Source organism: Bos grunniens, chromosome 12, assembly GCF_055505025.1.
Source record: "Bos grunniens cultivar Pamir isolate PY7600 chromosome 12, Bosgru_T2T1.0, whole genome shotgun sequence".
Classification (NCBI taxonomy): Eukaryota; Metazoa; Chordata; class Mammalia; order Artiodactyla; family Bovidae; genus Bos; species Bos grunniens.
The window spans coordinates 74,083,166-74,108,632 of record NC_141176.1 but is presented as its reverse complement, the minus strand read 5'-3'; the positions used below and the strand labels follow the sequence as shown (position 1 = coordinate 74,108,632).

Sequence of the window (25,467 nt, the reverse complement as noted above, 5' to 3'; positions counted from 1 at the left end):
ATTCATTCAGTTCAGTTCAGTTCAGTCACTCAGTTGTGTCCAACTCTTTGTGACCCCGTGAATCGCAGCACACCAGGCCTCCCTGTCCATCACCAACTCCCGGAGTCTACCCAAACTCATGTCCATGGAGTTGGTGATGCCATCCAGCCATCTCATCCTCTGTCATCCCCTTCTCCTCCTGCCCCCAGTCCTTCCCAGCATCAGGGTCTTTCCCAATGAGTCAATCCTTCACATGAGGTGGTCAAAGTATTGGAGTTTCAGCTTCAACATCAGTCCTTCCAATGAACACCCAGGACTGATCTCCTTTAGGATGGACTGGTTGGATCTCCTTGCAGTCTAAGGGACTCTCAAGAGTCTTCTCCAACACTACAGTTCAAAAGCACCAATTCTTCGGTGCTCAGCTTTCTTCATAGTCCAAATCTCACATCCATACATGACCACTGGAAAATCATAGCCTTGACTAGACGGACCTTTGTTGACAAAGTAATGTCTCTGCTTTTTAATATGCTATCTAGGTTGGTCGGACAGGGAGGCCTAGCATGCTGCAATTCATGGGGTCGCAAAGAGTCAGACACAACTGAGCAACTGAACTGAACAGAACTGAGGTTGGTCATAACTTTCCTTCCAAGAAGTAAGCGTCTTTTAATTTCATGGCTGCAATCACCATCTGCAGTGATTTTGGAGCCCCAAAAAATAAAGTCTGACACTGTTTCTGCTGTTTCCCCATCTATTTCCCATGAAGTGATGGGACCAGATGCCATGATCTTCATTTTCTGAATGTTGAGCTTTAAGCCAACTTTTTCACTCTCCTCTTTCACTTTCATCAAGAGGCTTTTGAGTTCCTCTTCACTTTCTGCCATAAGGGTGGTGTCATCTGCATATCTGAGGTTATTGATATTTCTCCCTGCAATCTTGATTCCAGCTTGCACTTCTTCCAGCCCAGCATTTCTCATGATGTACTCTGCATATAAGTTAAATAAGCAGGGTGACAATATACAGCCTTGATGTACTCCTTTTCCTATTTGGAACCAGTCTATTGTTCCATGTCCAGTTCTAACTGTTGGTTCCTGCCCTGCATATAGGTTTCTCAAGAGGAAGGTCAGGTGGTCTGGTATTCCCATCTCCTTCAGAATTTTCCACAGTTTATTGTGATCCACACAGTCAAAGGCATTGCAATAAACAATAATGCATTAAATTATAGCTATTTTCCACTAGATGGGTCTGTGGGGTGGTAAGAGTTTTAAAGAGCAGTTCTTTCAGTTATTTACGGAGTTGTCATGTGTTTGTGTGTGTGTGTGTTTGCTGGTTTCTGCTTGCTCACACCTGTATAACTCACTCACCCTCACAACCAGCAGTCCCTCAGTACTCTCTCTGTGCCCTGAAGAATGCTACTTTCTGGGAACAAATATGAAAACAAGATGCTCCCTGATTTTACAAAGCCTCAAGGTACTGTGAGATACAGATCCCAAATTACAAAGCATGCCACAGGTGCTATCTTTTCTTTTAATTATGATAAAATTCACATAACATGAAATTTAACTATTTGACGATTTTTAAGTGGATAGTTCGGTGTTCAGTACATTCACATTCCTGTGCAACCAAGCTTGAGAATTTTTTTCGGCATTGTAAAACTGAAATTCATACCCATTAAATAAACAGCTCCCCATTTCCCCTCCCCCAGTTGCTGGAGACCACCATCCTACTTCCTGTCTTCTTGGATTTGACTCTCTAGGAATCTCACATAAATGGAATCAGAGTATTCATTCTTTTTGTGTCTGGCTTATTTCATTTAGCAAGATGTCATCAAGGTTTATCCACAGGTCAGAATTTTCTTCCTTTTTAAGGCTGAATAATACTTTACATAAGTATTTAGTTCCTTCCAACTTTTGGCTGCTATAAATATAGCTGTACCATAAATGCTATCTTGAAAGAATATATAAGACACTAAGGAAGAACTGAGAGTCTCAAAGATGCATTAGGGTTGACTCCGAAAACGAGGAGATTTTCACCATCCAGATGACGGAGGGCCTGGGTCTCTGAGGCTGAGGGGCAGCATGTGCACTGGGAACAGGGAGGACGTGGTGCTTTGGGAGAAACTACACACAATCCGAGTTCAGGGGTGTGTGTGTGTCAGACAAACTGGCTGCAGAGAGGTGGGGAAGAGCTCCTAACATCTTGTCCAGTTCAGTCTCTTCTTCAAGATTCTGTCCTGATCCCAGCTGAGGGCCTCAAACTGAGTGTGGAAGGAACATCACAAGCAGACATGGATGCTGACAGGTCCAGATCACAAGCTTCTCTGCCGTCTCCCACATGGATCTTCTCTGCTCCCATCAATTTGCTTTTGACTTTGAGCCAATCTCTAGACCTTGCCTCCATCTGATACCATGATTCCTCACTGCTGACTGGGTTATTATTGAGGCTCTTCTCTGGTGGACACAAGCTCACCCCATGGCCCCTGCTGGAGTGGACTTGAAGCTATGCTATGGTTCCAGCAGCAGCTCACCAGGCCAGTAAGGATCAGATCTGTGCTAAAGAAAGCAGCAGTCTGTGGGGGGAGGGCAGGGGGATGGCAGCTCAGTGTGGGTGAGTGGAGGACAAGGCTACAGGAAGGGCTAAGGGACAGAGAGGGAGGCTGCAACCACAGGGCACCATGGGAGGAGGAGGAGATCTCAGAAATACAAACAAGAAAATATGGAAAGGAATGAAATATTGGAGGGTTAGGGCCAGGAAGACAACGCTGATATCCCAGACTTCATATGAATAATCAGATGTCACATATAGTGTCCTGAGTCAGGTTAAGATGGAGCCCTGGATCCCAAGGCCCATCAACCATTATGAGGGAACTTACAACACAGAGAAGAAGTTTCCTGGTATCCCCATTCCATGGTCAATTTCCAAGAAAGATTCACCTACAATGTCACTGATCTAATCTGCATCCATTAGGAGGAAACAGTCCCCCTGACACACTGCCAAAGAAGTCAAGAGCAGATGTGGTGCTAAATCTTTAGCCAGATTTTAAAAAGGCAAATGGCTTAAACTAACCTTTTGTCTTGGGTGAAAGTCTGGATACAGATTCTTCAATACCAGAGGCCTGTCCGACGTATGCCTGAAGTTCACATCGTAAAAGGAAATCATTCTTTCGTTGGGCCAGGATGGTGGTGGACGATACTCAAGTTCCCAGGATGCTTCTTTCACAAGGTCTGTGTATTCAATCACCCTTTCTACTGAAATCATCTGAAACATGTATGACATCTCATGAGTTAGTATCAGAGGGTCTTGTTTATGGATGTTCAGAGATTGTAAATGAAACCTTCTGCTTTTATATAGTTCAGAACAACCTAGATCTCAGCATCCACAAAGGACAGAAGTAGGAGTCTGATAAGGCCTTGGATGATTTAAAAACTTGTTCATCATCTTCAACTCTTTCACATATGACTATTTCCTTCAATTTTATATTAAAGCTAAAAAATTAAAGAAATGCATGGTAAAATTTTATTGATCCTCCTTTCACATCTGAATTAAAAAAAAAAAGAATATTTTCAAAGAAAATAATACTTTTGGACACCAACTAGTAATGTGTGGCCACAGAAGGGCCACGTGTTATAGATGAACAGAACTGGATGGTCATCAAACCTCATTTTAATAATCAGTAATTTTCTACTCTGTTATGAGCTTTCCTGATAGCTCAGTTTGTAAAGAATTTGCCTGCAATGCAGGAGACCCTGGTTCAGTTCCTGGGTTGGGAAGTTCCCCTGAAGAAGGGATAAGCTAACCACTCCAGTATTCTTGGCCTTGTCTTGTGGCTCAGCTGGTAAAGAATCCTCCTGCAATGCAGGTGACCTGGGTTTGATCCCTGGGTTGGGAAGACCCCTAGAGAAAGGAAAGGCTATCCACTCCAGTATTCTGGCCTGGAGAATTCCATGGACTATATAGTCCATGGGGTCGCAAAGAGTCAGACACAACTGAGCGACTTTCACTATTTCTACTCTGTTAGAAGAAAGATATGGAAAAATTTCATTTTTATTGTTTTTCTCCCTTTAGGAAAAGGTACAAATATTCAAAAGTGTATAATGTTTCTTCTAAAGAACGATGACTCCACACCTTAGAAAGCATATTCTGAGAGGGAGCCTATCCTACCAGGAAGAAGGGCCACCAGCAAATTCGTTCGGTGTTCAACACACACAAAAATAAATGATAAAATGGGGGATGGGTGGGGGAACATAGTAATTAAATAAACCTCAAAATATTGGATTATTTTATTTTACCAAAAATGAGGAATTACCCATTAAGAAACAAATGTAAACAGGCTGCTAAGAAATGAGCTTATATTGTCTCCAGAATTTCAGAACCTCCCTCCTACAGGAGGTTGTATTTGGAGACAGTTTGTGATGAATACAAAACCTTCTGACATGGCATACACATGACTGAGAAAAATATGTATATATTTTATTTTACATTAACTTTAAGCACATGGAAAGTGAAAGTGAAACTTGCTCAGTCATGCCCAACTCTTTGCAACCCCATGGACTGTAGCCTGCCAGGCTCCTCTGTCCATGGGGATTCTCCAGGCAAGAATACTGGAGTAGCTGTTCCCTTTTCCATGGGATCTTCCCAACCAAGGTATTGAACCTGAGTCTCCTGTGGCTCCTGCATTGCAGGAGGATTCTTTACCTTCTGAGCCACCAGAGAAGCCCTTAAAAAGATGGAGGACAATGTAAAAAAAACTTTGTAAAATGATGTAAAAATAACACTTTTATTATTTTACGTAAGAATTGCTTTTATGTCATATAACAGCAAGGAGACCTGAAAAGGCTAAGAACAGAAAAATAAACATCACCGTGTTCTCAACTTCCGCACTTTGCCTGACACACCACTGGAAGATACTGATAAGTGTGATGGTTAGTGACAAGACGAGGCCAACATGCCCAGCATCCAAAGCTAAATGAGGAAGAAGAAGAAGAAGAAAGTCAGTCTCCTTCTCAACCCTTCACACAGGTCCTTCTGTCACTCTACAAAGAAGACTCCTTTATTTTTATGATTTTTATTTGAGTGTAGTTGATTTACAAAGTTGTGTTAGTTTCAGGTATACAATAAAGTGAATTAGCCAGACATATGTAATCTGCTCTTTAAAAATTATTTTCCAACATACATCATTACAGAGTACTAAATAGAGTTCCCTGTGCTATACAGTAGGTCTTTTTTAGTTATTTATTTTATATATAGTAGTGAGAAGACTCCTTTATAATATTTAAGTCATTTGCATGTAATGATAGTATTACTCATAATATTACTTCTGTTGTATGAGACAATAATAAAGTTAAAAAAAAAAACAAAAAAAACTCTATGAGGGACTTTCCTGGTGGTCCAATAGCTATGACTCCGAGCTCCCAATGCAGGGGGTCCAGGTTCAATCCCTGGTCAGGGAACTAGATAGACTCCACATGCCACAACTAAGAGTTCACATGCTGCAACTAAAGTCCTGCCTGTTACAACTAAGACTGAAGATCCTGCATGCCCCAACTAAGACCCAGTACAGCCAAATAAATAAGTAATTTTTTAAGAATATTATGAATTTAGAAAGAACTAACAAAGCTGTTAAACCACAGAGGATGAAATAGTTGTATGGCATCACCAACTCAATGGACATGAGTTTGAGAAAACTCCGGAAGTTGGTGATGGACAGGGAGACCTGGTGTGCTGCAGTCCATGGCGTCACAAAGAGTCAGACACGACTCAGCAATTGAACTGAACAAAGTTGTTGTTCAGTCACTAAGTCATGTCTGACTCTGTGTCTCCATGGACTGCAGCACACCAGGCTTCCTGTCCTTCGTTATCTCCTGGTGTTTGCTCAAACTCATGTCCATCAAGTCAGTGATACCATCCAACCATCTCATCTTCCGCCACTCCCCTCTTCTCCTGCCTTCAATCTTTCTCAGTATCAGGGTCTTCTCTAATGAGTCAGCGCTTCTCATCAGGTGCTCAAAGTATTGGAGCTTCGCCTTCAGCATCAGTCCTTCCAGTGAATATTCAGGGTTGATTTCCTTTAGGATTGACTGGTTTGATCTCCTTACAGTTCAAAGGACTCTCAAGAGTCTTCTCAAAACCACAGCTTGAAAGCATCAGTTCTTTGGTCCTCAGCCTTTTTTAATGGCCCAGCTCATACATCTGTTGACAACTCTTACATGACTACTGGAAAAAATATACCTTCACTACGTGGATCTTTGTTGGCAAAGTGATGTCTCTGCTTTGTAATAGTCTGTCTAGATTTGTCATAACTTTCTTTCCAAGAAGCAAACATCTTTTCATTCATGGCTACAGTCAGTTTGAAGTGATTTTTGGAACCTAAGAAAATAAAATCTGTTACTGTTTTTAATTTTTCCCCAGATGGGACCAGATATCATGATCTTAGTTTTTTGAATGTTGAGTTTCAAGCCAGCTTTTCCACTCTGCTCTGTCACTTTCATCAAGAGGCTTCTCACTTTCTGTCATTAGAATGGTATCATCTACATATCTGTGGTTATTGATATTTCTCCCAGAAATCTTGATTCCAGCTTGTGCTTCATCCAGCCCAGCATTTTGCATGATGTATTCTGCATATAAGTTAAATAAACATAGTGACAATATACAGCCTTGTCATTCTCCTTCTCCAGTTTTGAAGCACTCCATTGTTCCTTGTCCAGTTCTGTTTCTTCTTGACTTGCATACAGGTTTCTCAGGATACAGGTAAGATGGTCTGGTATTCCTATCTCTTTCAGAATTTTTCACAGTTTGTTGTGATCTACACAGTCAAAGCCTTTCACATAGTCAATGAAGCTGATGTTTTTCTGGAATTCCCTTCATTTCTCTATGATCCAGGGAATACTGGCAATTTCATCTCTGGTTCCTCTACCTTTGGTAAACCCAGCTTGTCCAGCTGGAAGTTTCTGGTTCATGCACTGCTTAAGTCTTGTTTGAAGGAATTTGTGTATAACCTTACTAGCATGCAAAATGAGTGCAAATGTATCATAGTTTGAACATTCTCTGGGATTGCCTTTCTTTAGGATTGGAATGAAAACTAACCTTTTCCAATCCTGTGGCCACTGTTGAATTTTCCAAATTAGCTGGTATATTAAGTGCCGCACTTCAACCGAATCACCTTTTAGGAGATTAAACTGCTCAGCTAGAATTCCATTACCTTCACTAGCTTTGTTCGTAGTAAAGCTTTGAAGTTAAGGTCCACTTGACTTCACAGTCCAGGATGTCTGGGCTTAGATGAGTGACCACATCATCATAGTTATCCAGGTCATTAAGATCTTTTTTGTACAGTTATTCTGTGTATTCATGCCATCTCTTCCTAATCTCTTCTGCTTCTCTTAGATCCTTACCATTTTCATCCTTTATCATATTAATCCCACCTGGATTGAGATACACTTGACAGTATAACATAGGTGAGGATGCCATTGCTCAGATTTTTATCCTTATACTTCAATTATCATTATGTAATTTCACTATGTCCAATGTATCTGCTATTGAAATCACAAAAACAAGACAATGGGTTTTGCAAAACTAGGCAATGCTTTTAAATCTAACAAATTAATCTCATTTTTGCATTAAAGACTGTGATTCAGGGTTATTGTTATGGAATAGTGAGGGATGGTGAATTCATGACACACATTCCAACAATTGCTCATTTGTGACGCACACAGCAGTGAGGATACTGTTTTTGCTACAGAGACTCTTTCTAACACCAGCACACCAGACCCCTACAACCAAGAGATCCAAGTAGCCCTAAGGCTAAAATCTATAACCTAAACAGTCAGTTCAGCTCAGTTGCTCAGTCCTGTCTGACTCTTTGTGACCCCATGAATTGCAGCATGCTAGGCCTCCCTGTCCATCACGAACTCCTGGAGTTCACTCAGACTCACGTCCATCGAGTCAGTGATGCTATCCAGCCATCTCATCCTCTGTCGTCCCCTTCTCCTACTGCCCCCAATCCCTCCCAGCATCAGAGTCTTTTCCAGTGAGTCAACTCTTCGCATGAGGTGGCCAAAATACTGGAGTTTCAGCTTCAGCATCAGTCCTTCCAAAGAAATCCCAGGACTGATCTCCTTTAGAATGGACTGGTTGGATCTCCTTGCAGTCCAAGGGACTCTCAAGAGTCTTCTCCAACACCACAGTTCAAACACATCAATTCTTTGGTGCTCAGCTTTCTTCACAGTCCAACTTTCACATCCCTACATGACCACTGGAAAAACTATAGCCTTGACTAGCCAGAACTTTGTTGGCAAAGTAATGTCACTGCTTTTGAATATGCTATCTAGGTTGGTCATAACTTCCCTTCCAAGGAGTAAGCGTCTTTTAATTTCATGGCTGCAATCACCATCTGCAGTGATCTTGGAGCCCAAAAAGATAGTCTGACACTGTTTCCATTGTTTCCCCATCTATTTCCCATGAAGTGATGAGACCAGATGCCATGATCTTTGTTTTCTGAAAGTTGACCTTTAAGCTAACTTTTTCACTCTCCTCTTTCGCTTTCATCAAGAGGTTTTTTGTATGGATATGAGAGTTGGACTGTGAAGAAGGCTGAGCACCGAAGAATTGACGTGTTTGAACTGTGGTGTTGGAGAAGACTCTTGAGAGTCCCTTGGACTGCAAGGAGATCCAACCAGCCCATTCTGAAGGAGATCAGCCCTGGGATTTCTTTGGAAGGAATGATGCTAAAGCTGAAACTCCAGTACTTTGGCCACCTCATGCGAAGAGTTGACTCACTGGAAAAGACTCTGATGCTGGGAGGGATTCGGGGGAGGAGGAGAAGGGGACGACAGAGGATGAGATGGTGGGATGGCATCACTGACTCGATGGACGTGAGTCTGAGTCAACTCCGGGAGTTGGTGATGGACCGGGAGGCCTGGCGTGCTGCAATTCATGGGGTCGCGAAGAGTCAGACACGACTGAGCGACTGAAATGAACTGAACTGAACTTTCTGCTGTAAGGTTGGAGTCATCTGCATATCTGAGATTATTGATATTTCTCCCAGCAATCTTGATTCCAGCTTGTGCTTCCTCCAGCCCAGCGTTTCTCATGATGTACTCTGCATAGAAGTTAAATAAGCAGGGTGACAGTATACAGCCTTGATGTATTCCTTTTCCTATTTGGAGCCAGTCTGTTCCATGTCCAGTTCTAACTGTTGCTTCCTGACCTGCATATAGGTTTCTCAGGAGGCAGGTCAGGTGGTCTGGTATTCCCATCTCTTTCAGAATTTTCCACAGTTTACTGTGATCCACACAATCAAAGGCTTTGGCATAGTCAATAAAGCAGAAGTAGATGTTTTTCTGGAATTCTCTTCCTTTATCCATGATCCAGCGGATGTTGGCAATTTGATCTCTAGTTCCTCAGCCTTTTCTAAGCTGTACAGAAAGCTTAATAGTAAACTTGGTTCTCTCTATCCAACTACAGGACACTACCTGGGATGTTCAGAAGTCATCCTTCTACAGTTATATAGACCTCAACCCATTCAAAGAAAGATAAAAAGATAAAAGATCTCCATGATGACCTACTGTAAACAAACAAACAAACTACTTAAGCAATCTACAGATTCAATGTAATCCCTATCAAATTGCCAATGGCATTTTTCACAGAATTAGAACAAAAAAGTTTACATTTTGAATGGAAACACAAAATACCATGAATAGCCAATGTAATCTTGAGAAAAACAAAGAAGAAAAATGAAGCTAGGAGGAATCACGCTCCCTGTCTTTAGACTATATTACAAAGCTGCTGCTGCTGCTGCTAAGTCGCTTCAGTTGTGTCAGACTCTGTGCGACCCCATAGACAGCAGCCCACCAGGCTCCCCCATCCGTGGGATTCTCCAGGCAAGAACACTGGAGTGGGTTGCCATTTCCTTCTCCAATGCATGAAAGTGAAAAATGAAAGTGAAGTCACTCAGTCGTGTCCGACCCTCAGAGACCCCATGGACTGTAGCTTTCCAGGCTCCTCCGTCCATGGGACTTTCCCAGGCAAGAGTACTGGAGTTGGGTGCCATTGCCTTCTCTGTATTACAAAGCTACAGTAACTGAAAATGGTACCAAATGCTAAGTGGCACCAAAATCAGAAATACAGATCAACAGAACAGGACAGAAAGTCCAGAGATAACCACCAGGCATCTATGATCACTTATGACAAAGTAAGCAAGAATATACAACAGAGAAAAGACTTTCTTCAATAACTGGTGCTGGGAAAACTGGACAGCTACATGTAAAATAATAAAATTAGAACTTTCCCTAACACCATACACAAAAATAAACTCAAAATGGATTAAAGACATAAATGTAAGACCAGACACTACAAAACTTTTAGATGAAAACATAGGGAGAACTCTCTCTGACATAAATTGCAGGACCTCCTAGAGTAATGAAAATAAAATAAAACATAAACAAATGGGACCCAATTAATCTTAAAAGCTTTTGCACAGCAAAGAAATCCATAAAAAATACCAAAGATAATCTGCAGAATGGGGAGAAATATTTGCAAACAAAGTGACTTACAAGGGATGACTCTCCAAAATATACAAACAGCCCATGCAGTTCAATATAAAATAAATAAATAAATAAACAAAAAATCCAAAAAATGGGCAGAAGATTAAAAGAGGATGTCTCCAAAGAAGAAACACAGATGGCAAAAAAAAAAATGCATGAAAAGATGGTCAACATCTCTAATTATTAGGAAAATGTATATCAAAACTACAGTGAAAAAAAATGAAAAAAAAAAAAAGCAAAAATCTACAGTGAGGTTTCACCTCACACCAGTCAGAATGACCATCATCAAAACAATAAATACTGGAGAGGATGTGGAGAAAAGGGAACCCTCCAACATTGTTGGTGGGAATGTAAACTGGTAAAGCCACTATGGAGAACAATATGGAGTTTCCTTTAAAAACTAAAAAGAGAGCTACCATATGATCCTGCAATCCCACTCCTGGGCATATATCCAGAGAAAACCATAATTCCAAAAGATACATCCACTCTTATGTTCACTGTAGTACTATTTACAATAGCCGGGACATAGAAGCAACCTAAATGTCCATCAACAGAGCAATGGATAAGGAAGATGCACTATTATACATATAGTATAATATTACTCAGCCATAAAAAAGAGTGAAATAATACCATTTGCAGCAACATGGCTGGACCTAGAGATTTTCATACTGAGTGAAGTAAGTCAGACAAAGAGAATATGATATTGCTTATATATGGAATATAACAAAAGGCTACAAATGAACTTATCTACAAAACAGAAGTAGAGTAACAGATGTAGAAAATAAACTTACGGTTAACAGGGGATAAGGGAGGGGAGGGATAAATTGGAAGACTGGGATTGACACATAAATACTACTATATATAAAGTATTAAAATAGATAACTAATAAGAAACTACTGTAAAGTACAGAGAACTCAGTAATGATCTACATGAGAGAGAACCTAAAAAAGAGTGGATATATGTATATGTACAGCAGATTGACTTTGCTGTACATTGGAAACTAAGACAACAGTGTAAATGAACTATACCCCAATAAAACTTGAAATAAAAATGAAAGAATGTCCTGAGCGAGCCAAAGCAGGGGCCCAAGGCACCAAAGGTCTGCTGGAGCAGGCACGTCATACCTGGACTTTGCTCCTAAGGATTCTGAAAGTGAAAAATAGAAATTCTTTTCTAAAAGATAGTTCATTTGAAGTAGTAATCAAAATGCAAATTACTTAAAAAATATACATTCACCCCAGTGTTCATGGGGTATGGAAAAAGAATCTTTAAAAAGTGGATATATGTATAACAGAGTCACTTGGCTGTACACCTGAAGCTAACATATTGTAAATCAACCACATGCCAATCTTTTTTTTTTTTTTTTAATGGCCTCAAAAAGACCTACTGTAAATAAATAAGTAAAAAAAAAAAAAAAGATAAAAGTTCTCATTAAGACACAAACAACTTCTCATGGACCACACTGTGGAGTCACATACTGCAGACACTTTAATACAATTCATTAGAATCAAAGAGTATGTATTAGACATCTATAAAAAGTATAGATGACAAGAGTTTAATAACTACAAAAAAAAAAAGCTAAAAAGTGTAAACATACCACAAGTATTCATATCTTTACTTACTTTCTACCAGAATCAGGGCCCCGAAAGCAACAGCAGTGACAAAGATGGCACAGATGACATCCAGATACACAGCGAGCCATCGGGACGTCGTCAAAAGCAGGAACCAAGCCTCTGGATTTGGAACCATAATAAGTGTAATATATAAACAGAAAAACCATGTTAGCTGCTTCTCATGAGGGAGAATATTTTCTCAGTTGAGCTACAGAAGATTTTACACAGGTAGGACAGCAAAGTTACATACCCAAGGAACCTGAAGATTCTATAAAACTAGGTTCTAACACAAGACAATGAATGTATGGGACACACAGGAATCAGTCCAGGAAGCATGCATTGAAAATTTCAACCCACAGGTTATCAACAGAAATAAGATCACAAGAAGGAAGATGGGAAATCATCTCATCTGTGCATTTCCTGCAGTGCTGGGCCTCAGTGTGAAGATCATCCTCTCACAGGGTCGACTGCTCCCAGCTCTCACACAGCAGAGAGCACAGCTCACACTGTTTCCAGCACCTTCTGCCCTCACCACAGGGCCCTGCAGTGTTTATTCTTAGGAGAGAATGTCTATGTGACCATCAGCTAACAGGAACTGCATGTGACTTTCTTTTTTTTTAATTTAATTTTATTTTTTAACTTTACAATATTGTATTGGTTTTGCCATATATCGAAATGAATCTGCCACAGGTATACATGTGTTCCCCATCCTGAACCCTCCTCCCTCCTCCCTCCCCATATCATCCCTCTGGGTCGTCCCATTGCGCCAGCCCCAAGGATCCAGTATCATGCATTGAACCTGGACTGGCGACTCATTTCATATATGATATTATACATATTTCAATGCCATTTTCCCAAATCATCCCACCCTCTCCCTCTCCCACAGAGTCCAAAAGACTGTTTTATACATCTGTGTCTCTTTTGCTGTCTCGCATACAGGGTTATTGTTACCATCTTTCTAAATTCCATATGTACGCGTTAGTATACTATATTGGTGTTTTTCTTTCTGGCTTACTTCACTCTGTATAATAGGCTCCAGTTTCATCCACCTCATTAGAACTGATTCAAATGTATTCTTTTTAATGGCTGAGTAATACTCCATTGTGTATATGTACCTGCATGTGACTTTCAAAATGCCATTTTTATCTTCAAAATACAATAATTATTGGAAAGTTTAGCTTGGATTTTATAGACTTAGAGGAAATTCTGAATTTTCTACCTAGGGAAAAAAATTCACTGATAAAAACATAATCAAGTGGGTGGCAAATCAGGAAATTATTGCCTCAATCACATCTGCCACCCTCCACTCTCTGAAGAGAGTCAGCAAACCGCAGTCTGGAGGGTGAGAACAGCTACCACCTGGTTCTGTAAATAAACTTTTATTGGAACACAGAAACCGCCATTTTCTGATGTATTATCTTTGCCTATCTTTGTGCTGCAACAGCAAAGGTGAGTAGTTGCAACAGACACAGTACAGCACACAAGCCTACAATATTTTCTATCTGGATCTTCACAAAAAAGAAGTTTGCTGACTCTTACCCTAAAGAGACAGAAATCTACAGGGCACAGTGATACAAGGACAATGCGAGCCAGTCAGGGGAGAAAAGCAGGGGATGACAGGGAAGAAGGGAGCACTGAGGGGATGCTGAGAGGAAGGGGTGGGGGAGGCAGGTGTGCAGAGGGGGATGAGGGGTGACACAGAGAGAGGTGTGGGCAGCCAGGCCACCTGAGAGGGAGGCCAGCCTCAGAAGGGAGCACATCCCATCCTTTGAAACCATCTCCAGAAACTTAACAGACCTGAGTGCAAATCCTGGTGTGCATCAAACAGTTCCTGAAACTTCTGTTCAGCTTTATACGCCCAGATGGTCCAGAGTCCCCGGAGAGAAGATGCTAAGTGGGAAAATACCGGGCTCCGTGCTGGGGAAGCAGAGACAGAGAAGGTCAAGGAGGCTGGATGCAAGGAAACCCACTGCCTCCCGGGCTCTGTAGTCACACATCCCATCAAAGGGAATCCTCCATGTGACCCTCAAATTCCTGCCCACACCAAGCCTCACTTTAATGACCTGGGAATGAAAGATTCTCCTTGAAACTATTTTTGATCAAATTCAAACCACAGCTAGATTTAGATAAAGAAATTCTTGTTCTTTCATCAAGATCCTCTCACACACACCTCCCTCCAAATTTTTCTGGCATCTCACCAGGTGGAAATTGTTGACAATTTTTAAAAAATATATTGAAGTACAGTTGATTTACAATAATGTGCTAGTTTAAGGTATATAGTATAGTCATTCAGTTATTTTTTTTCAGATTATATTTTTATTACAGGTTAATACAAGATACTGAATAAAATTCCCTGTGCTTTGCAGTAATTCCCTGTTGTTGTCTATTTGACACATTAATAGCAGTATGTCTATTAATCCCATACTTCTAACTTGTTCTTCCCTCTTTCCCAATCCCCTCTGCCAACTGTAAGTTTGTTTTTTATGTCTCTGAGTCTATTTCTATTTTGTATACAGATCCATATATAAGTGATATCGTATTTATCTTCCTCTGACTTAGTTTACAAATAATAATATTCCCTAAGTCCATCAATGCTGCTGCAAATGGTAATATTTCATTCTTTTTCATGGGTGAGTAATTACCCTTCACTATTGGGTAGTGAAGTGAAGAATAATGGTAGTGAATTACCATTCACTAATTTTTGAATCAGTAGCCTTTTAAAATTTAATTCCTAATTAGAGTCCTCACCACACTGAATTTTATTGAGTAACCTGTGGGCTGTCTCCTCCTCAGATGAGTAACGTAAGGGCTGGGATAGAGTCAGTACATCCCCCATCCTGCACCAGAGCCAGACACAGGACAGGGTGAGACGAGTAAGGGGAATGGACAGTCTGCTGCCTCCCCTGTCCTGGGCCTCTCCCTGCACCTGAGCCAGGAACCTCTGTGTGGGTCACGGGATCACCCGGTGCTGCACCACCCTTGTGCCCACAGGACCCGGCAGACGAGGAGCCTTTGAACAGTCTTGACTTCCATTCCAGGAACCTGATGGACATTTTATTAACTGCCTGCTAGATACCTGTCCTGGTGTTCTGAGGTCACTGTGGCATGTGACACTCACATCAATCTTTTAGAATCTGACAGTGGCCTTAGTGGCCATTCTCTTTTGAGTGACTACATGTGGGTTTGGGCCTGGTGTCACATGACTGACCATTCATTTCCTGCCTTCTTTTCTAAGAGCACACTGACCACAAGCATCAAGGTCAGGCTCCTGCACATCAGGGAACAGGTGGGCTGCAGGCTGCCAAGCAGGGAGGACATTTCTGGTGGGGTTTTCATTCCTCCAATGAATGAGGCTGTAACTTGCTGTTGTCAGGGACACATAGTGAGCCTGTGACCTCTGTCTGGGGGTGAATGATAACTTGTGCTGTATCAGCAGGAAATACTGACATCACTTTGTTACCTGTGTGTCTCCTAGAGAAGACCTGTTAGTACAATTAGGTTGTTTATGGGAAGTCAGTAATGCATCTTACAGGAGGCTTCAGAGATTTTATAAAATTATGGGGAAAGAATCAAGGGTGAAACTCCAAACTCTTTTCAGGTTCTCACTCTTTAGTCCAGTGTCTGAATGCCTGTCTGATGACAGTTCAGCCAGTACCAACATGCATCTGGGCACTGCACATTTAGAGGGGTTGAGGTACAAATAGGTAAAGACACAGAACCTCCTCTTGTGTTTAGTGTTCCCAATTCTATAAGGAAGGAAGGGGCAGGCTTCCTTCTGTGAGACACTGGGGCTCAGAGAGAATGGGAGACCCTCGGCTGGGGGAGGACAGCATGGGCTAGGGGCCAGGTGACAATCCACTCAGCCCTAGGATGAGATGGTTGGATGGCATCACCAACTCAATGGACATGATGAGTTTGAGCAAACTCTGGGAGATGGTGAAGGACAGAGAAGCCTGCCATGCTGCATGTAGTCCCTGGGGTTAAAGAGTCAGACACGACTGAGGGACTGAACACAACCACCACCACCACCTAGATAGAGAACATAAACATTCTAATCAACTGGCTACCGCATATGGTTATCTGAGGTATGCAGGATGGGGTACCTGGATTAAATGTATTGTCTAACTTGTTTTATTGACTATATATTCCAAAGCCTTTGATGTTGTGGATCACAATAAACTGTGGAAAATTCTGAAAGAGATAGGAATACCAGACCACCTGACCTGCCTCCTGAGAAACCTGTATGCAGGTCAGGAAGCAACACTTAGAACTGGACATGGAACAACTGACTGGTTCCAAACAGGAAAAGGAGTACATCAAGGCTGTATATTGTCACCCTGCTTATTTAACTTATATGCAAAGTATATCATGAGAAATGCTGGGCTGGATGAAGCACAAGCTGGAATCAAGATTGCTGGGAGAAATATCAATAACCTCAGATATGCAGATGACACCACCCTTATGGCAGAAAGTGAAGAGGAACTAAAAAGCCTCTTGATGAAAGTGAAAGAGGAGAGTGAAAAAGTTGGCTCAAAGCTCAACATTCAGAAAACGAAGATCATGGCATCTGATCCCATCACTTCATGGGAAATAGATGGGGAAACAGTGGAAACAGTGGCTGACTTTATTTTTCTGGGCTCCAAAATCACTGCAGATGGTGACTGCAGCCATGAAATTAAAAGACGCTTACTCCCTGGAAGGAAAGCTATGACCAACTTAGATAGCATATTAAAAAGCAGAGACATTACTTTGCCAACAAAGGTCCCTCTAGTCAAGGCTATGGTTTTTCCAGTAGTCATGTATGGATGTAAGAGTTGGACTGTGAAGAAAGCTAAGCACCAAAGAACTGATGTGTTTGGACTGTGGTGTTGGAGAAGACTCTTGAGAGTCCCTTGGACTGCAAGGAGATCCAACCAGTCCATTCTAAAGGAGATCAGCCCTGGGTGTTCTTTGGAAGGAATGATGCTAAAGCTGAAACTCCAGTACTTTGGCCACCTCATGCGAAGAGTTGACTCATTGGAAAAGACTCTGATGCTGGGAGGGATTGGGGGCAGAAGGAGAAGGGGACGACAGAGGATGAGATGGCTGGATGGCATCACCAACTCGATGGACGTGAGTTTGAGTGAACTCCAGGAGTTGGTGATGGACAGGGACGCATGTCGAGCTGCAATTTATGGGGTCGTAAAGAGTCGGACACGTCTGAACCACTGAAATGAACTGAACTTAACTTGTTTCAGACTACTCGGTGCAAAAAATCCAAATAATCCACAGTGATGGTCCAAAGTTCTCAGACTCTCCAGATCAAATACTGAGAAAATTGTGTACTGCTTCTTGACAAAAGCCTCAGGAGGAGCCTATTTCTCCACTTCCATGTGAATGGGAAATAGCCCTTGCCCCATGCAAAAATTCTGTCAAATATTCTTTCTGGAACAACCTCTCTCTCAATGTGCCAGAGACCTGCTTTGCGACAAGACTATTTGAATGACTCCATCTCATGAGGGGCCTCAAACCATAAAACGTCTGAACCCCGTCTACACAGAAGACTGGATGGAGCTCATCACTTCCTCTTCTGCCTCCCCAGGTCCTACCATCCCACTGAGTCATATAGGTAGAACTGCACACACACCTGGACTCTACTGGTCCCCATCCATCCAAACACCTCGCCAAACTTCACCTCACAGGAGGTTAGCTGCTTCTCTTGATGAGTGAAAACGTCTTCTACAGGTTTTATGAAACTGATGATCACAATTCTTTTTGCAAATAAAGGTAAGTACCTCAAGTGTTTATTATTAAAAACAAAACATACAAATGCCACAATAAAACTCCTCTGACTGGATGAACTGAGATTTTTTTTCCACTTAGTAGATACAGAGAAGCATGAGACTCAACATGCGTCTGTTCTTGGCTTGGTTTCTAGAAGGTTAAGTTGGTATTAATCTCCAATAATTATTCACGGTTGAGGTCTCTGATGCAAACATATTCTCTCCTTACTTTTTGGTTATTTTTATAACTTTTAAAAATATATAACAATCTATTTTCCTTATTTTTGTTTTAATACTGATGAAATGTGTGCAATAATAAGAGAAAAATTTGAATATTTCATCATCTGTGATTACCTGTAGAATAGACTAATGAATCATAAAATGTGTTCCCCATTATTCTGTTTTTTGCTGCACCTTGCAGAATGTGGTTTCCCAACAAGGACTAAACTGGTTGCCCCCACAGTGGAAGCACAGAGTCTTAACCACAGGACCACCAGGGATGCCTCTGTTGCCCATTATTCTAAAACTCGGAAGGTGAATGGAGTTATCAACTAAATACATACTGAACCGATCCCCCTCCTGAGTTCTCCTAGGGGATTATTTTCAGCATCATTTCTATGAATAGCTTTGAGAAAGGGGAACACAAACAGTGTGGTTCAATTCAGTTCAGTCGCTCAGTTGTGTCAGACTCTGTGTGACCCCATGAACCGCAGCACGCCAGCCCTCCCTGTCCATCACCAACTCGTGGAGTCCACCCAAACCCATGTCCATTGAGTCGGTGATGCCATCCAACCATCTCATCCTCTGTCGTCCCCTTCTCCTCCTGCCCTCAATCTTTCCCAGCATCAAGGTCTTTTCAAATGAGTCAGCTCTCCGCATCAGGTGGCCAAAGTATTGGAGTTTCAAACGCTTCAAAATCAGTCCTACCAATGAACACCCAGGACTGATCTCCTTTAGGATGGACTGGTTGTATCTCCATGCAGTCCAAGGGACTCTCAAGAGTCTTCTCCAACACCATAGTTCAAAAGCATCAATTCTTCCCCACTCAGCTTTCAAACAGTGTGGTTATCACCCCAAATACTGAAAATGACAAAGAGCAGACATGAAAATAAAAGGGCTTATCTTTTCAATAGGGCTCCCCTGGTGACTTAGATATCAGAGTCCACCAGCAATGCAGGAGAGCTGGGTTCAACCCCTGGGTCAGGAAGATCCTCTGGAGAAGGGAATGGCTATCCACTCCAGTATTCTTGCCTGGGGAATTCCATGGACAGAAGAGCCTGGTGGGCTACAAACCATGCAGACTCAAAAAGTCAGACATGATTAAGCAACTAACACACATCTTTCCAATACTTTTAACAACTGCAACTTACTAGAACATGTGAAAGAATATTTTTTTCAAATATATCATTTTAACATATATTTCCTGAGGTCTCCTTTCCTTTCCCTTATCTTTTCCTTTCCTTGTCATTTCTGGTAACTTTCAGTTCAGTTCAGTTCAGTCGCTCAGTCGTGTCTGACTCTTTGCGACTCCATGAACCACAGCACGCCAGGCCTCCCTGCCCATCACCAATTCCCAGAGTTTACCCAAACTCATGTCCATTGAGTCAGTGATGCCATCCAACCATCTCATCCTCTATCATCCCCTTCTCCTCCCACCTTCAATCTTTCCCAGCATCAGGGTCTTTTCAAATGAGTCAGCTATTCATATCAGGTGGCCAAAGTATTGGAGTTTCAGCTTCAACATCAGTCCTTCCAATGAACACTCAGGACTGATCTCCTTTAGGATGGCCTGATTAGATTTTTTTGCAGTCCAAGGGACTCTCAAGAGTCTTCTCTCCGACACCACGGTTCAAAAGCATCAATTCTTCAGCGCTCAGCTTTCTTTTGAAGAACAATTCTCTATTTTCCTTCTACATTAGTTCCAACATGATTAAATACTTTCAATAATGGTATTAACAGAGTGGATACTCTGTGTTAGGACATAGGTCATGAACAAGACAGAAATGGTTCCTGTCCTCATGGTGCTCACGTCCATCCTCCTTGGGATAAAATGCAAAGGGCAGCTGACCCGCTGCCAGCTCCATTTGCCTTAAGGGCCAAACCTACTCTCAGGGGCCATAACTTTCAATCACCTAATGTTAACAGTGAGAAATACCATAGAACAGTCTGCAGAGTTTCAGGGGTCTGGTTAATTGAGGCATAAATGGAAGACAGACTGCACTGCCATCCCAACCTGAGAGCCCTGGTACTCACTTGTACATTCCAGGCGTTTCACATCTCGTGATGTCTCTAAGAAATATCGCCGAAGAAAAAAGAAAATGATGCCAAGGGGAATCACAGGTATAGCAGTCCAAGGAATTGCAGCTACCATCACGCCCACCACACCAATCACAAGTAGAAATGTCTGAAATAGCGAAAATACAGAGGCCTTCATGTCAAGGATACTTTTAAAAGATAAATTTTATTGATTTGTTAGGATTAAACTCCTTTTCTTGAAACTTGTTGAAACAGCAGGGAATGCTTTCCCTTCCAAAGAAATAGAAGTATAGGTGGTCCTCATGATGTTTATTGCATGCACCAAACACTCTGATAAGAACTTTCTAGGTATCAGCTCTTGTGATACACTCAGTAGCCCTTTGAGGCAGGAATTATTATTTTTAACAGATGAGACTATTTGAGGCTCAGAGAGTAGGAGCTGCATCTCAAACTATCAGGAGTCAGCAGGTGTTACTAGAGAAAGGAGTGAGCAAGCATTACAGATGAGGAATCCAGATGCTTCAGCTATCCATGTAGGGATAAAGAAATGGTTAATCACTTTCACTTTTCACTTTCATGCATTGGAGAAGGAAATGGCAACCCACTCCAGTGTTCTTGCCTGGAGAATCCCAGGGACGGGGGAGCCTGGTGGGCTGCCGTCTATGGGGTTGCACAGAGTTAGACATGACTGCAGCGACTTAGCAGCAGCAGCAGCAATTACAAATTCAGTGTAACGTATCTAGTAACAGTATTATCTAATTTTACAAATGGAGACAGTGAGGCACAGAGGGAGGAAAAGTAACTTGATGGAAACTGCAAAGCCTAAGTCACGGACCTGGGAACCCCATGTCATGAGCCATTATGACATATTTAAGCTTTCCTCCAACATACAACCATCTTTCTGTCATTATACTAAGTATTTAAAATGCCCATTCCAAAGGTTAACTATTATAACAACACCAGATTCCATTTACAATGTGTGTACTGTGTGTAAGGCCCTGTGTTGGGTTCCATGAATATTCTCTTAATCATCACATTATCCCCTGAGATGATTTTCTCTTAGGAAATGATCTAGGTCTAAAAAAGATATCAGGTAGAATAGAAAATGAAATCATTGGTTGATGCTGATTTAAGCATCCATCTTTATCAGGAAAAGTATGATGATACTCTGGAGGACAGTATCAGGCAATAAGAATGCAATCAACACTTAGTGTCTGCCTGCTATGAAAGTCGGGTGAAGTGGTAGGGACTAGCAGATTCACCCAGTTTTGACCAAGGCCTCTGAAGTTTATGATCTCAGGTGGATACAAATCCATGGTGATATTCACAGGGGGATGGGGAAACACAGGGAAGAATACCTGAATATTTTTAGACAATTCTAAGACTTATGACTGATTTTATAGGCTTGTTTAACAAATATAAAGAATGGCATGAATGATTTGCAGGCAGTAATCACAGTTAATGGAAATTTTGACCAAAAAGGAGCTGGGATGAGAAGGTTGAGACACTTATCTGAGTTAACACTGGATATTCTTTACAGATAAGAAATAATGAAGTTGGGAGGGTAAGTGGTTGTCCTAAAGTTTCCCAGTAAGGTATTGCTTATCCTGGAGAAGGAGAGGAGCAGTTTGTGCTCAGGGAATCCCAGAGCCACAGCTGCAGGCAGGAGGAACAAACAACCAGAACTGTGACTCTGTGGCCAGGAGCCCTTGGGAACCAAACTGCATGATCTGGATGGAGACCCATGTGCTTTTCTGTTTCTCCCTGTCTCTGCTGTGGTATCAAAAGAAAACTCAGAGTGAAGAGCATGGAGTTCTGAAGGAATAAATGATAATCTTAAGTGGAGAAAAGTAGGGCTGTCTGACCGCCCTCCTATTAGACCTACAGAAAACAATTTCTTTCATCCACTGGCTTGACTGTGCATCCTACCAGGCTACAACCTTCATGTTCATAGGGAGGGGTCCTTCCAGCTCCTTCTATGTCTAGCCTTTAGGTCACTTGGCTTGCCATTGTTTTTTGTCAAAAACAAAAACTACACCTAAAGTGTTAATTATTAAAAGAAAAAAACCCAAATTACTGGTTTTTAGCAGACTTGCATCATTTGATGAACAACATTCATCCGTTTCAATAATCTGGCTCTCCCCAGGTGGCTTCCCTGGTGGATCAGTCATTAAAGAATCTGACTGCTATGCAGGAGACCCAGGTTTGGTCCCTGGGTCAGGAAGTTCCCCTGGAGAAGGAAATAGCAACTGACTCCAGTATTCTTGCCTGGAACATCCCATGGACAGAGGAATCTGGCATGCTAGAGTCCATGGGGTCAAAAAAAGTCAGACAAGACTGAGTGACTAAACCACTCCAGGTGAGGGCCTTTTATGACTAACCCAGCCTGGCACGTAGCCTGGGAAGCAGAGGTGAGATCAAAATGAAGGGCTCCATGGAAGCTGTGCCAATGCTTTTTCCTTAGGTACCCACTGAAGACCCATTACTAATGCTCTCAGAACCTCTGGAGTTAGGTTCAGATTTCATGGCCCTAAATTCTAAAGCAATTCAAAGAGGGTGCCTCTAACAGCTTTATTATACACACACACACACACACACACACACACACACACACACACACAACATATTGGTTTCCCAAGTGGCTCAGATGGTAAAGAATCTGCCTGTAATGCAGGAGACCCAGGTTTGATCCCTGGGTTTGGAAGATCCCCTGGAGAAGGGATGGGCAACCCACTCCAGTATTCCTGCCTGGAAAATCCCATGGACAGAGGAGCCTGGCAGGCTACAGTCCATGGGGTCCCAAAGAGTTGGACATGACTGAGAACTTTTACTTTTATATTTATGTACATTTGTGAATCTTTTATTGCCAGCCATCTTAAACCCTTTATAGAAGTTTGTAGAAGATGAAAATAGTATCTAAGCAAGAAGTTAACATCTGAAGAAGGAAACAAAAGATCCTAGTGTACAATAAACACACAATAAATCCCTTCCTTGTAGCCAACCTCATTTCTTTCTCCTACATTCTCAGAAATGCCAAAAAGCCCAATTCAAGCTACACACACAGTTACCCCCACCTGGTTGGATTCCAGGCCCATCTGATGGACCACATCACCACAGCATGTGCTTCTGCACCTCTGTCAGACTATGGAACAGAGACAGTGATGGGTATATAGAAAGAAGTATATTGACCCAGAAGCAAGTGACCCAAGTCCTGATATTCCCCAGATAAGGAGAATCATTATTTTTATATATTTCCCATTTGGACTACACCATTTGGGAAATTCTATCCAAAGTCTATGAATCCACATAATCAAATAAAAAAATTCTTAGATGAAATCTTTCACTTGAGAGAAAATGGTGATTTTTCATAATTCAGAAAAATTCACAGAAAATCCCTGGGCTGGGAAGATCCCCTAGAAAAAAGAATGGCACACCACTCCATTATTCTTGTCTGGAGAATTCCATGGACAGAGGAGGCTGGCAGTTTAGTCCATGAGGCTGCAAAGAATCGGACACAACTGAGTGACTAACAAGCATACACATCCACGTACAAACCCTAAGACTAAGCTTTTCTAAACCTGGCCTTTGCTTGGGATATGTTAATCACATTCTTCATCCCTTATTTGACTGCCTTGGGTCTTTTCACAAGCACATAAGCTCTGGGACCTGGATATCCTTCAATTCACTCCCAACTTAGAGTCATAGCTAACTCCACTGAAGAGTGAATAGTGGGGTTTGGTTCACAGTTTGCTAACCAGCATGATAGGAAGCTTTAGGGAAACATGGTGTATCTCTTCCCTCATGTTTAGTGTATCTCACTGATCAATAGTTTCCTTTCCACTTTTGTCAGAGTTCAACAATATTACAAAATTTAAGACTGGAGTCCTCTTATTTTATAATTTATCATGGTACACCTTAAAAAGAAGAGCACTATAAAAGTATATCACAGGGAAATCTATTTAACATTCTGTGATAACCTATATGAGAAAAGAACCTAAAAAAGAATGAATATAGGTACATGTATAACTAAATCACTTTGCTGTACATCTGAAACAAATACAACATTGTAAATCAACCATATTCCAATAAAATTAAAATAATTTTTAAAAAAGAAAAAAGTCTTTAAAAAAAGCTAAAATCAAGGGTTTTGAAATCCATCTTATAAATAAAAGGAAAAAACAGCATATTAAAGTATGTAGAAGAATGAAAATAGAAAAAAAAAATAGACTCTTGAGAGTCCCTGGTACAGCAAAGAGATCAAACCAGTCAATCTCAAAGGAAATCAATGGTGATTATTCACTGGAAAGATTGGATGCTGAAGCTCCAATACTTTGGCCACCTGATGTGAAGTGCTGACTCATTGGAAAACACCTTGATGCTGGGAAAGACTGAGGGCAGGAAGAGAAGGGAGCGACTGAGGATGAGATGGTTGGATGGCATCATCAACTCAATGGACACGAGTTTGAACAAACTCTGGGAGATACTGAAGGAGAGGCAAGCCTTGAGTGCTGCAGTCTATGAGATCACAAAAAGTCAGGCACAATTGAGCAACTAAATGACAAAAGACCTGAATGAAAAAGAAAACTAACTTCTAAGCAGAAAAATCAACAAACACAAAGCGTGGTTCTTTGAAATCACCACAAAATGCAAAAGAAAAAAAAAAAGAGAAAATTTACAATTCACATGAATTAAAAGAGGATAACAATAAAGATTGGGCTTCCCTGGTGGCTCAGATGGTAAAGAATCTGCTTGCAATAGGGGAGATCCACATTTGATCCCTGGGTTGGGAAGATCTCCTGGAAAAGGAATAGTAACCTATACCAGTATGCTTGCCTGGAGAATCCCATGGACAGAGGAGCTTGACAAGTTACAGTCCATGGGGTTACAAAGAGTCGGACATGACTGAGGAACTAACACTTCGGCTTTAATTTTAACACAAAAGATACCATAAGCATTACAAAGAGACTATAATAAACATTGTGCAGATAAACTTTTAAATTTTAATGTAAAGGACAAATGTCTTAAAAAATGACATATAAAACTAACAATGATATAGAAAATCATAATAACTACATATTGATTTAAGAATTTGAATCCTTTTTTTTTTTTAAATTTTACTTTATTTTATTGTTTTGGCCATTCCGTGCAGCTTGTGGGATCTTAGTTTTCCTACCAGCAATCAAACCCAGGCCTGCAGAAGTGAAAGCACAAAGTCGTGACCCCTGGACTACCAGGGAATTCCCTGAATACATAATTTTTAAATTTCTCAAAGAAAAGACTGTAAATCCATAGGGCTTCACAAAAACATTGTGCAGAAAAGTT

At 41.4% G+C, this 25,467-nt stretch overlaps 1 protein-coding gene across 1 annotated transcript in view; it reads right to left on the bottom strand.

Moving 5' to 3' along the window:
• Positions 1-2,498: 2,498 nt before the first annotated feature.
• The window catches only part of LOC147361904 (ATP-binding cassette sub-family C member 4-like), a 112,221-nt gene continuing 89,252 nt past the window's right edge, over positions 2,499-25,467 (bottom strand). The window contains exons 21-25 of the mRNA XM_086330239.1: positions 20,143-20,293; positions 13,925-14,044; positions 12,137-12,247; positions 4,838-4,938; positions 2,499-3,234 (exon numbers count right to left, since the gene is read on the bottom strand). Coding sequence (XP_086186365.1) covers positions 3,016-3,234; positions 4,838-4,938; positions 12,137-12,247; positions 13,925-14,044; positions 20,143-20,293 — 702 coding nt within the window. The 3' untranslated portion in view covers positions 2,499-3,015. The remainder of the gene's footprint in view (positions 3,235-4,837; positions 4,939-12,136; positions 12,248-13,924; positions 14,045-20,142; positions 20,294-25,467) is intronic.